Source organism: Strix aluco, chromosome 1, assembly GCF_031877795.1.
Source record: "Strix aluco isolate bStrAlu1 chromosome 1, bStrAlu1.hap1, whole genome shotgun sequence".
Classification (NCBI taxonomy): domain Eukaryota; kingdom Metazoa; phylum Chordata; class Aves; order Strigiformes; family Strigidae; genus Strix; species Strix aluco.
Window position 1 is genome coordinate 12,666,425 of NC_133931.1, and position 13,788 is coordinate 12,680,212.

Below are 13,788 nucleotides of genomic sequence, written 5' to 3' on the forward strand. Positions count from 1 at the left end.
AGAAATGTGTAAGTTTGTAATGTGGTGCTTAGAGAACGACAAGCAAAAGTTGGGTCTCAAAGACCGCTTTGTACATACCTCTACAAAATACAGGTCTGGCGAGACCTCAGGTGAAGTTCAGGCAGATCCATTGCATACTTACCCAAGAAATCATCTGAAGAGAGTCTTTCAAAGTCCCACACCTGAAGCACCAGCTCAGCAGGTATTTTGCGCTCCGTCTTTTCCAAGGAAAATATGTTTTCTCTTTTACTAACCACCATTTGTTTCTCTGCTGGGAGATAGTGGAATGGGAACACAAAGCGCCAGTTGAAATTGCCCTCTCCTGTTAAGGAGTTGTAATGTACATCTGTCTCCTGCTTGTCATCTTCCAGGCCCTTTATCCACCTATGGCAAGCACATAGTGGAAAGCACTGCTGTCACCAGGGGAGCTTGAATCAAGGTTGTCGTTATTTGGTTACAGGCATGATCATTTACTAATTCCTACATAATCAGCAGGAGGCAACACACTGTTCAGGACTGTGATATGCAGCAACAGCCCAGGCTTGGGGATCTCAGCCACCTGCCAGCCATGACACAGGCTGCAGTGATGGCCAGTGATGATCAAAAGCAGAGAGTGAGAACATGATTTTTATATCAATTAGACCCCAAAATACCAGTTGGCGACTCACTATTGGCCAAGACATCTGTCTTCTTTGGGAGAGACAAAGACAGCATCAGTCATTTATCCACTACTAATCACCCTGTATTCATGTTGTGCCACACTAATAAATTGTGTGTCAATATCCTAAGACTGATTTCAGTGCTCAGTATTAAAGTCTAAGTTGTTTGCAGTTGCTATTTGGGGGTATAAACATGGCATAAGTATGGCTGGAGAAGTCTCTCTGGTTTTTCTTGTGATTTCCTCTTGGTTTCTGCTACAGTGTGCACATCTGATGTGCAATGCTACGGTACAAAAGGACAAAAATTTCCTAAACATAATCTCTTCTGAAGAGCTCCACTGAGGTAATGATCCAGCAAGGTATGTTTTAGTTCTGAAGATGATTTATCACAGCTTGAGTAAAGATTAACATCTTTGTGCTGCACTCAAAGAGTGGCTTTTCCCCTGCAAGCCCCCTTATTTCAAAAAGGAATTGGGAAAACCAGTAACAATCCCAAGCACAGCACTGCCTCCAGTGCAAATCCATGCCTGGTGACAGATTCAGTGCCATGTGCACTGTCTGAGCATAATAAGATTTATGTCTTCATCATTAAGGCACAGAAGCAAACACTCTGGCACTGATAGTGATGTCTTCATGTTATCACAGAGCTCAGCATAAAGGCTGGCTCCCTATTTCTTTCCTCAATTTTGTGCTCTCGGAGCTACTCTGCTACTGCTCTGAACACGTTTATTGATAAATTGGATATATCTGTGTGAACACCAGTGATTTCAGAGTAGGTGCTCTCAGGGAACTGCAAGGGGAGGTTTGCTCAGCCAGTGTGTTCAATAACCACTCTTGCAGCACACTGGGGGCCATATGGTTGTATTAGAGCGTGCTTCACCTGGGCTAATATCACCTGCTCCAAAGGAGTGGTACCATTCCTGATGCCCCACACAGCTTGGTCAGCGCTAACACAATGTAACCCCCCACAGGAGTAATAGCTGCTACCAGCCTGACCTGTCCTTACACTTACTTTGGATTTCTTATTATGTTGACGTGATTTTCAGAACCTGCAAAGTGGAAAACATCCTCCCTTCCCTGCTCCATCAGTCACAGTGCTCCCTCCTCCAGCTCTTTGCATTTGGTCATTGGCAATGCTGCAACAAGTTTTTAGGGAAATTCAGTTTCCCTATGCTTAGCACTCTAGAAATTCAGATTTTTCCAGGACTCCAAAATTACATAATTCATACTGGCATATTAATGTCCCTCTCTAGCAGTGGAAACACAGCAAGAAATTTAAGACCAGTCTCACACCTGAGATTTCCAACACTTCTTACTGTCATTTATGCCATATATTCCCCCACTCCTCTCTGGTACCTGCATTCAAATCCTGCTCAGAAGCAGAAAATGCAAAGCAGTACTCCAAAACAAGCAATTAATTTTAAGTAACCTGCTACAATCTCAGGAAAGAGATGGTTTGAGTGTTAAGGTTCTCTTTTGTTCTCCCTCTTTTCATTTTATTTATGTGATATGGTTTATTGATTGTCCCAGTAACATCTGTGAAGCTGTGATAGACGTTTTGTCTGCAGCAGGAAGGAGATGGAGAGCAGAAAGTGCCCATGGGATGTTCTCCCCAACGTGGCCGTGGTCATTCACCTACACATGCTCCCCACATGGGGTTAGAAAATATTTCCAATAGAAATAGTCTAGCAGACAACTGCTTTCTTGTTTCTAACGTAGTCATAACTCCCTTTTCTCTGATTATGTCAAATCTCTCTGCATCTGTGTAAGCTTTTACAGTTCAAGTTCTGTAAGTGTTTGATCTCTGTTTGCTAAACTGTGGGCTTGGTTCTGAGCAGGAAGTAATGACTAGTGTCATTTTACAGTTACTTGATTTTAAGAGGGGAAAAAAAAAAAAAAAAAGCAGTATCCAATATAGATGAGTAATTTGGGCAGGCATTTAGAGCAAAGTGCCAGGATCATAGAAATAGCTTATCAGATATTCTCACAACATAATTATTTTTTGTGATTTTTGAATGAAATATTACATGTTCTTTTGAAAACAAGTCCTGAAGAACTTACCCTTTTACATAGATATCACTTGATTTTTGCCCTGTAAAGATATTTTCATCTTCTAGAATTACATCCTCTGTATTCCAGATTATTACCCTCAGTTCATAGCTGAAAAAAAAAAAAGAAAGTAGGCCTGTGTATGCTTAAGCTCTAGTCAAACACTAATGTAAACATCTATCAAATCATGCTTTTATAAAGTGAGAAATGTTGTATTTGTGAAAAACTCTTAAAATAGCATCAGCCTCAGGCCTCTTCTGTTTACAAGAGTCTAGTGATAGACTAGGGCTGGTGGCTCCTCTAAGGTCTTGGAGTATGCTGGACAATAGTGGAGTCACTGTCAGCTTCAGAGGGATGGAAAATTCCTCACTTTTTATGTGCCTGTTGCTTTTCATTTCTTTTCACAAAAATGTTGCAGTGAAACAAAGCAAAGTTGATCTGAACATCATCAGAGCAGTCTCCAAAACAGTGAGCAGCTTGCTAATAAAAATCAGAGCTTCCTGGAAGGTGCTTTTCAGAAGAAATGCCTAAAAACATTGTATTTGGTGCAATCTAGTTCATTAAAAGGGAAGAGAAGCACTGTTTAGAAATATTTTCATTTAAGCAAGTGCAATCATCTATAGAGACATCATTAGTAAAAGGAATTCATTTTCCCATCATTTTCACTCCCTATATATAGACATTTATAGTGGCCATCCAAAGCTCTAGAAGCTTGAACTGAAATACAAATGTTACAGGTGACATAAAAAAATGATACTCAAAACTTTAGGTATGCCTTGAGTCATTCTATAAACTCAAAATAAATTTAAAAAAAAATAAACCAACTGTGTCTGAGAACACTAACATATGATTTTTCTGATATGACACGTGTTGTCTTAGAAAAAGCCTCAATCTCAGGTGTGAAACAGTTTGTCCCAGAAATTACCAGATACCGAGATACCAGGCCATGGAACTCTTAAGGAGATGTTGACCATAAAAACCAACTTGCATCTGCAGTACTCCGTCAGAGCCTTGTTCAGTTGAAGATCTTCAACAAGAAATACTTTCACAAAGTGTTTGAAGTCTTATGGAGCCTGGAGACTGTTTTGCTACAGCAAATACACATTTTTCATCAAAATGTGTAAGTTCTGTTTGAATGTTTACTTTCTTTCTCATAATTAATGGTTTGACACTATTTTTCCCTGCTTTTGTAGACCACAGAAATGGCAGCAACAATTTGTTTTTGTGGATATGATTAGTTTCAAAACTTTTTGGATTGAAAAATGCTTGTTGTTAAGGAGCTTTATAGAAAGTTCTGGTCTGAAGAAAGTGATTGTTACATAGACTCTTATTTATGTCAAATCTTGGCTTTTGTTAAAGGAAAGAAAAAGAAACAAGTTTTTATTACATTATTTCTTGTTCAAACATAAATAATACAGGAATAGTACCTGATGTTGCTTCAGACATAAAGTTGTCAGGAAAGGCCTTGCTAAAATAATGGAATAAAGCTGATACAGGATGAGTTGAGAACTCTGTTGCTCATTTTTGTGTTTCATTTACAAACATTCAATTAGCTTGAGGAACTATCTCAAACTTTTCTCAGGATCACAGAAGTTTGTTCTGATAGTTCTTTTTATAGTTCTTTCTACACACTTAAGAAAGATTCAATCTTTGAAGACTTATGTCACTGTGCTGGGAGGAAAGCATAGAATATTACCCTTTGGGTTTTCTTGGTGAAATGTCCACTGGGGGTCCTGGCAAAGGCATATCCTTAGGAAACATGTCGACCCACATCTGTACACGACCCTTGAAAGCAAAGAGATAAACGTCTCTCTAATCTAATTTTAGAGACTTTAGAAGGCTTTAAATATAGTTCTGACATCCAAACCCACCACTTCCTCTATAAGCACCAACCAGCTCACTATACTGTAACTATGATTTCATCTATAAACTTACAGGACAATATATTTTTTTCATACACATATTCTATCAGTGTCTCAGGAATTTGGTAAAGTTGAAATTGAGCTCAAACATTGGCAACTTCAAGGTAAAATACATATAAAAATATTACTTGATGAACAGAAAAAAAGAACTGAAGTCTAAATACAAGCAGAGTTTGTGTTAACTTAATAAACTAAAGTATTTAAAAGAATGAAAATATGCAGTTACACCTTGTATGATTACTGTGTATTTAGGTAACTGGCTGTATACATACATGTGTCACAATTTCCAGGTTGATACTGTACAAAGTCTCATGTATGGTACAACATTTGGATGCTGTTTCTGTAAGTTCATACAAATAGAAACCACAATAACTGGAGGAAAGAAAAACTGCTCCTGGGTCTACCATCACCACCACCTCTGAGCTGCTCTACCTGTTCCATGCCTGGCTTATCCTTATGGTAGAGAGGCCGAGTCTCAATGTGCTCTGGAACCAGTTTATATCCAGCTCCAGGGATTTCTTCCCAAGCACATAAAACCTTTAAGGAGAGATGTTCATACGATTCAACTGGCTCCTCTATAGGAAAGAGTCAAACAAAAAGAACAAAGAGAGCTGAATTATAATGTTGAACCCCTTGGTAATATGTGCCATTAATTATTAAAGACGGTCATTAAAAATTTGCTTGAGTTAAAAGGAAGGTTTTATGTATCCCAGCTGAATAAAGAAGTGTCTTGAAATGCATTTAGTTCTTGTAAATAAGGATACCCACCAGGGCAACTAGATTAGCACTTAGGCAGCAGTTTATCTGTAATACACAGCGAATCATTTCACTATTACAGTTTCTAACAGGGAGATGGAAGAATCCTGTGAACTACTCTTTTAACTGAAAATGTGAATCTTTTTTACAGCTCATGAAAGACAAGGAGACTTGGATTTTGACGGAGCTGACAGTAAATAGGCAATAGTAGTTATATCTACACTTCATTTTGCCTTGTGATGGCAACAGCAAAGAGAACTGAATCACACCTCAGAGGAAGAGGGTTGAAGTCCATGGGCAAGAGTGTGTCACCTCCTGACCAGCTCAGCTTGGCCACCGGAGGAAGGGAGAGCCCAGAGAATGGCACCTCAAGGAAGGACCAGTGTTAATTTTGAAGGTAGGGTGAATATTGGAAAGCACAGAAAGCCTTTTGAGGTCTTGACCTTACTTTTTTTTTGTGGGATTCAGACAGAAGGGACACAGACTTTTGAAGAGGGATATCTTCTAGATTAGGAGAGAAGTACCCAAGTGGGAAGAAAGTCAAGACATCTTTGTCAGCAAACTGTTATTACTTTTCCTGTGTTGCTATCTCTGGGTTGCTGGTAGATGTCGAAAGGTTTGTTTGGTCTTTAAACAGTAGGTGTTAAACCCTACCTAATGGCTCAGAGAGCAAGGAAGGATGACCCTGTGGTTATGAGTCCTGGTTGCCTCTTGTGTACCAATATGTGTTTGAGATATGATGTATTTCATTTAATTTTAGCCAGCTAAAAGCAAGGTCTTTAGCCTGAGCTACTCAGGCAGCCTCTACAGCAAGGACATAGACTGTCCCATGATAACCCCCATATCCTCTCTAAGACACCTTTCTAAAGATTGTTTTCACCCTCTGAAGATGCCTATTTCTTCCCATTGGCTACAGGTAGTCCTAGACTACCTGGGAGTAGTGGTCAGGCAGTTGGACCAGATGATTGTTGTAGGTCCCTTCCAACTGAACTATTCTATTCTATTCTATTCTATTCTATTCTATTCTATTCTATTCTATTCTATTCTATTCTATTCTATTCTATTCTATTCTATTCTATTCTATTCTATTCTATTCCATTCCATTCCATTCCATTCCATTCTAAACATCTATGCTCCTAAAGCAAAGTTAAATTATTCTTTCCCTTGCAATTTAAAGCTGGATGTAAGGTCCATAAATATAATTTTCTCCACCTGTAAAGTGGAAATGGTACTGCTTCTCCTTTTTGGTACTCCTCTAGAGCTCAAATCTGTGGTCTTTGTTAGTTTTACAGATCCAAATGATGACCAGCACAGAAACCCAGCAGGAAATAAGGACCCAGATGTACTTATCAAAACAGCAATCTGGATAAGAATTATGCAGAAGACTGTCTGCTGTAAACTATTTCTTTATAACGTGTTGAAAAACTGGTGTACTATGTACTTTGGACTTTGCCATCTGGTTCTGTATTTCCTTGCTTCTGGTTTACATCATCTTGTCTGATGTTGGTTTGTCTGAAGCTCATTTTAGTGAACCAGAATTTTGATCAAGAGATCCTGTTGCTGATAGTCACACTCAGTCATCTGCTGGTGAGGAAAACAAACAACACTACTGGAATCAAATATCTCTCTCAGGACAAGAAAGCAAAAATGGATCAACTCTTCTCCCTTTAGCAATGAAACCTTAGCAGCCTCCCACTTGAGGTGTGAGCTGTATTTTGTAGCTGCCAAGGGGAATTTGCTCAAAGATGTATAAACACAGATAAGGGTGTAGAGGTTTCCCTACACTGACAGTGTCCACTACTGTCTCCAAGACCAGCTCCTCCTGATCCCCCCCCGAAAGTTTCCATCCTCACACCTCTTTTCCTTATCCTAAGTATAAAACTGAATCATAGAACAGTTTGGGTTGGAAGGGACCTTCAATGATCATCTCATCCAACCCTCTGCCATGGACAGGGACATCTTTTGCTGACAGCTCTGTCCCACTCCACCCCTATGTGATACGGACACTCAACTTACTGGCAGCTTTGACCTCTTTTTAAAGCAAGTTCTGCCCTGCCCTCTGGATTCATGGACCCCACAGATACCTGGATTTACACAGCGCTGTGTTAGTGTTTCAGAGCAGTCAGAGTGGTAATAATCAAGAAGCGGAAAAAAACAACAGAGAGGAAAGCCAAGTAGATAAGGTAGGACTGGCAGATAAGTGACCTGGAACCTAACTGTGGTCAAACAGAGACCTGTCTGATCTTGAGTGACTCACTTCACACCTGTATTTCCCTTTCCCCTTCTTCTCACTGCTTGTTTTAGTTTAGACAGGGAATGCATTTTTGAAAAGACTCCCTGACTTTCCATGCTGTGATTTGCTGTGTGGAAGGACCTCAGAGCATGCAAGCTGCATTCCTTTCAGATGAAACTAAGCCAGAAGACATGTTCCAAGAGGGTCCCCTGCACTCCAGCCAATCCTGGGCATGCTATCCTTGGGATCAGGCAGAAGTTAGTTCATAGCATCCCCCAACACCTACAATGTGGATGACAGGTCACCAGAAAAAACTGTCTCAACCTACAGATTCTCTGCAATTAAGCTACAGCAATAGCCAATATAGACACAGCCTTCACCTCCACAGTTGTATGAGTATTTCAAAGCGGAGACAGGTTCCAGTAATCTGACTTTAGAGTGCATAGCACAACGGGGCCCCAGCTACAGCTTGAGCAGCTTCTTAGTGCTGCTACAATGCAGCTGATAAATGATGAACTAGTTCATTACCATTCTCATCTTCTGTGAAGACTGTCTGACCCTTAAAGACTTTTGTTCCTACTTGTATCTCCCCTGGCCGCATGAAGGGTCCACTTATTCTGTAGTCCTTACACAGCTTAGTGAGGATCTCACTTGGCTTGGTTGCATCTCGCCATGCATTGTACCCTTCTCTGCAAGGAGGGAACAGAGAGTGAAGAGAAATGGGTGAGGTTTTCCTTCAGCAAAGTGGACTGGCAAATCAGTACTTCCTATGCAGAGATTTGCTTTGTGGTCAGTGGCCCTGACATCTGCTCAGCCAAATTTTTCCTTTGAATTGTCCAGCACTACTTCCTTGTCTGCTCAGGTTCTGGGGCCAACCACTCTTTTCTCTCAAAACACAGGAGACATTGATGCAGGCTTACCCACAGTTTAAGGTAGCCCAGGTATTGGCATGCTTGCCAAGAGGAACAGGACCAGAGCTCATTCCCTGTTCTACCTAAAGGATTCAAGTCTACGTGTTCTACCTCCATTTAAGGAGAAGTGTTCTGTGGCTCCCACACACAGAGGAGAAGCCGAGATTATCTGGGGCCTGGAACAAGCACATAAAAGCAATATCTCGCACTGGAGACCAAGCTGACAAGGAAAGTCTTGGAGTTTGGTCTGTGCTCCTGCATTGCTTTTTCACATTGTCCACCCTTTGTTTGTAAAAAAAATATAGAAACAATCATAAGAGAAGAACCCCAAACCCACGTCTCCCAGGTTACTGCCCCACCCCAGGGCAATGGAATTATTTTAGTTTGACTTTCTCTGGATTAATTAATCTTTGTGCACAATGTCCTTGAGAGTGCAGCCATATGACAGGGACCAGAAGCTCAGCATCAGCATCCTGTGACTCATCTCTGTTACAGAGGCCATGCCAGCAGCCCTGATCTGCTCCTGCTCCCACCAGTGCCACACCAGTCCCACCAGCCTTGCTACAGCTGCATAACGGAGAGCAGAGTGGAGCCCTGTTATAACTACTCTGACAGATTTTTTTCCATTTGTCCTTTATGCCTGTCCAAAGACAGTTTATCAAGCAGGTATGTTATACACAGGCTGTTTACTATCTAAAATACACGGTGAACAAAGAGTGTTGTTAATTTTAAAATATCCACTTCCTACTGAGGCTGGCAGCTACCCAAAGCCACTGATAAGCTCTTTGGTGAATTTTAATTAAAATATCTCCTGTGACACTTTTGTGCTGGAGAAAACATAATATTTAACCACAACTTGAAATTCTCCTTCAAGTCAAGTCATTCACTGTGTGCTCTGTTGTTGTCTGATAAGGTACTTACATTTCATATTGACTTTGCAACCCACAGGTCGCTCGATGCCTGCTGTAGAAACGATTTTCCAAATCAATTTTAGTCTCTCCAATGAGATCATCTGTTCCCACGAAGTCATGGTCATAGATCAGGACTGTGAGCAAGGAATCCTTGGGGAATGTAGCTTGGATTTCAAATGATCTACAGCAAAAATTGAGACCTACATGCAGTCAAATCAGTTTTGAAGCCTAAAAGATTAAGTTAATGAACACTGTGCAAACAATGCGTGAACAGTGTCTCTTCTAATAAGCAGTGGGGTGGTTTTGGTAGCGTTTTTTGTTTCAGTGAAATACCTGAACATACTGGAAACACAGAGTGCAAAAGTATTTTTTTCTCCTGCTTCTGTACCGCTCCCTATACAGTTCTAAGATTTTTCCTACCTACAATAGACAGAGCAATGGGATGGAGCTGGTCAGGTGCAATGACTTATCCTGAATCCAACAGAGGTGGAAGTATGGAAATTACAAGGCTAACAAAGCTATTTGTAAGAGTTCTCACATGCTTTTCAGAAACCACAAAAGGGACATCTAAGTCTCTACTGTTTTAGTCCAAAAGCTCCAGGTTAGCTATTGAATATAGAAATCTGGGGGCACCCAACAAAATGATCAGGCAAAAGCTTTAAACAAGTCTCAAAAAAGTGAAGATCAGAACTCCCTTTTTACTCAGTGCATTTTTCAAGGATAAGAATCTTTGTCATTGAGACATTTAGGGAAGCTGAAAATATAAAAGTGATTTTAAAGGCGATTTGGCAAATTAATGAGAGGGCACCCTCATCAGCAAAGCAGTGGCTCCAGATTTCTCCAGAGCACAGGCAAAACTGAGCTTTGTCTCCTGAAGGATTTGCTGGTCAGGTCACCTCAGTGTTGCCACTGGCAGAAGCAGCAAGGACTATCCAAATGAACAGTGCATTCCTAACCTTGCCTAAAATGAACACAGTGGTGATTTCCCATTCCATCTACATGCATGACTGTGCTTTGTGGTTTATCATAACGATGGTTCAGTTGCAACCTCTACTAAGAAAAAGCTTAAATCACAGAAACTGAGATGGCATGCTATGGAGGCACTACTCTGTTCTTGTCTTTTCTCCCTACACTTTTTTTATTAAGCCTCTGCTTTTGCAGACAGGACCCTGGACTAGGGGACTTTCAGTCTAACATCGTATCATTTCTCTGTCTTAATGCTCTTACAGAATAATTCCACCCCAAATGAAAACATTTTCAACTGTCTTAAAACAGGAAAACTTACTAGCAAAAAATCACAGCTATTAGCATTAACAATATAAATAAGTATAAAACATTGATAAAGCAATGTTGATATTTACTGACAGTGGCCCCTGGCTCCCCCATTCACAAGGCTGTGTGGGTTCAAAAAACTAGGTTTTTTGTCCTAGTCCTAAAATTATGAGATTTATTTGGCACTCTATTCAACCTGAAATAGTAACAAAGATTGTGAAATCACACTTTGCTGTGCTGATATTTATTTCACTTTAAACTTAACAATTGCATCAATTTGCACAAAGATCATTTGTTGCCTCATTTCCTCTCATGCCTCACTTTGCAAAAGCTCTCATGGATTGCATTCCGTGATGTGTTTTCACTAGTATGAAAATGAAATAATTTATAATCATACGGGGTGACACCAATTCTCAACATTTTAACTAATAGAATGATAAAACATCCAAACAGGCTGAAATCAGCACATAACAAACACTTTGATAGTAACAGCAATAGTGGTGGCAAGTGATAAAGCAGAAATCACCCCAGAATAAGAAAACGAGCCATCACTGACCTTCCAAATACTGGGTTTAGTTGCTTGGGGATGTAGTTTTCCCTGTCTTTAATTTCTGTGTTGCCCAGTCTCAGCACAATGTAGGGATCTGACTTGCCATCTGGATCAGCTGGGCTGAGGTTAAATGCCTGTTAAGAAGAAAGACTGCGTCCTCAAAAAGCTTGCTTAAATGCAGCATGGTCATGACACAGGACCGTGGGTTTCCTGCCCAGTCCTGTGTATTCCAGAAGTGCGGGGGCTTTGCTTGCCTCATGTAATATAAAATTTGGCATTTAGCTTCGTAGGCTACTGGGAACAGACAACCTGGAGGAGAAGAGAGTTTGCAAAGGTGGAGCAGATGTAAGTGCTGTCCCACCACCAAGATGGAAAAAGAGATGAGCAGGAGAGACAACCCTGAGGAGGAACCTGGCTGCACAAGTACATGCAGGATTCAGGAAAGGTTTCCCAAAAATACTGGTCCAGACCCTTGGACAGTGCAAAACAACTCTTCTTCTTCTGGCTTGGAAGTCTTTATATTCAGGAAATAAAGTAATCTCTTCCAATCCTTCTCTTCTGTTTTGTTTGCCACTGTCTCTTTGCTTGTCATTCCTCCCCTCTTAGATCACCTGCAACTCTCTTATTTCTCTGAAATATCAGCTCCTTCTACCCCTTTTACTTCTCACATTGTGCTCTCTTATCATCTTGTCCTCTATATTTCTACCTCTTTCTCCACCCCATAACTTTTTCACAACCTCTACCACTTTGATTACATGGAATTCACAGCCCTCAAACTATGTGCTCCCACTGAGGTTTTGTTTAAATATGTGTTATTTTGAAACAACTCTACTGATTAAAACTGGCTGCATTTGCATAATGTGGCTGGAACAGGTTGTCCATGCTATGTTAGTTATGTCTCTAGCCCTTTCAGTTTGAACAAGTAAAGTGACTCTCCAGTCTTGTGATTTATCATGAGGAATATGTAACATTTTCTAGTCTGAACACCCATTTCTAGAACATGAAATATGTCTGAAATACGACCCCAAAAAATTCTACCACATGGATGAGGACTTTCAGAAGCTTCACTGCAAAGACACTGCAGGTAAACTGAGTTGAAAAGAAACATCCAAGTTATTTCAAGGTTAAAAGAACATCTGTCTACTTACTGCCACAATATAAACCCTGATGAGGACTTTGACAGAGTGGTTTGGTGGTATCCCTTGCAGGATGCGGGGCTGCCCTCCGTCCAACAAGCTGCCATCCTCAGGACTTCGGTATATGCAGAAAGAGCCCTGGTAATACACTGGTTTTTATCTCCCTTGAAAACAGATCAAGTGCAATACAAAAACAACCCTCTGAATGCAAACAAAACATCATTCATGAGGCCTGCACTGCAGCACATACATATACACAACACGTTTTGGTACCACTCCAAGGCAACACAAGCTTCAGTGCACTAAACATCATCCTTTAAAATGTCTTTGCTCTATAATGTGGTACTATTATCACATCTAGGTGATTGCAAGAAGTACTTGCACGCTCTTAGCTCTCTATCTTATTATTTAAAGGACTAACACCTGCAGGTGTTCTAAATCTAGTTTTCTTAGTATTAATATTCTAAAAATAATGTTTTGCCCTTAACTGTATATTTGCAAATCAACAATTCCACTGGGTTAGTTTTGCAAAAGTGTGACTGGAATCCAACTGTATTTTTGCAGCCACCACACAACTCATATAAATCAATATTGACTCATGCTGCTGAGTAGCTCATACTGCCTGAAAGCAACTAGCAGGTCATTTGAACAGAAATTTGCATTGCAAACTAATTGAGGTATCAGTGAGTTTAATCAGTTCCTCTAAAGTACAAAATGCTTGAAATCCTAATATCATTATTCATGCTCTGAACTAGGTTTTCAGATTGCCTCATTGTGCCCTGGATCAGGCTGTGCAATTGTTTCCAATTGGAGCATCTGTAAGGGCCTCCATTTAAATTACTGAAAATTACGTATATGGTGCAGTAACTGACAGTGCAGTAATCAAGTTGCATTAGCAGAATCTGGACTACATAATATATCTCATCTTCCCCTTCTGTGGTTTAAAACTTTTTTCTAATTCCTTGTTTCTAAACAACAGTGAACACCTGGTGTTGGATGCTGCTTTCATCTATCAGAAAATGGGAAAGGAAGAATATTACTCTAGATCCAATAAAAGAGATAATTCTATTTACAACAGCCTGTCAATGTCTTTTTCTTTCATCTTTGTTATACCTGAAATAAGCTGAAATCTTAAAGTCTCTAAATTATTACCCATTTAATCAGCACTAAAGCTCACCTTAAATTTTCCTATTATTCTGTCTTCAGAGTCAGCATGAACTTCGTCATTAGATTTTCCTCTTAAGAGCTGGAAAGTTTTCACCCAGTCCTCAAAGTTATTAAACTCACTCTCCAAGTCTCCTTCATAAATCTTTGAAAATACGAGAATGCTTATTTTTTGTGGTGCAGTGAATATATTTATAGCAAGCTTTTTATTGCAGGATGACTAGA

At 40.1% G+C, this 13,788-nt stretch overlaps 1 protein-coding gene across 1 annotated transcript in view; it reads right to left on the bottom strand.

Annotated features, from left to right (window-relative positions):
- The window catches only part of FER1L6 (fer-1 like family member 6), an 82,266-nt gene that overhangs the window by 7,596 nt on the left and 60,882 nt on the right, over positions 1 to 13,788 (bottom strand). Inside the window, exons 31-39 of the mRNA XM_074816502.1 lie at positions 13,577 to 13,708; positions 12,412 to 12,537; positions 11,270 to 11,397; positions 9,452 to 9,622; positions 8,148 to 8,308; positions 5,063 to 5,205; positions 4,405 to 4,493; positions 2,721 to 2,819; positions 143 to 384 (exon numbers count right to left, since the gene is read on the bottom strand). Coding sequence (XP_074672603.1) covers positions 143 to 384; positions 2,721 to 2,819; positions 4,405 to 4,493; positions 5,063 to 5,205; positions 8,148 to 8,308; positions 9,452 to 9,622; positions 11,270 to 11,397; positions 12,412 to 12,537; positions 13,577 to 13,708 — 1,291 coding nt within the window. The remainder of the gene's footprint in view (positions 1 to 142; positions 385 to 2,720; positions 2,820 to 4,404; positions 4,494 to 5,062; positions 5,206 to 8,147; positions 8,309 to 9,451; positions 9,623 to 11,269; positions 11,398 to 12,411; positions 12,538 to 13,576; positions 13,709 to 13,788) is intronic.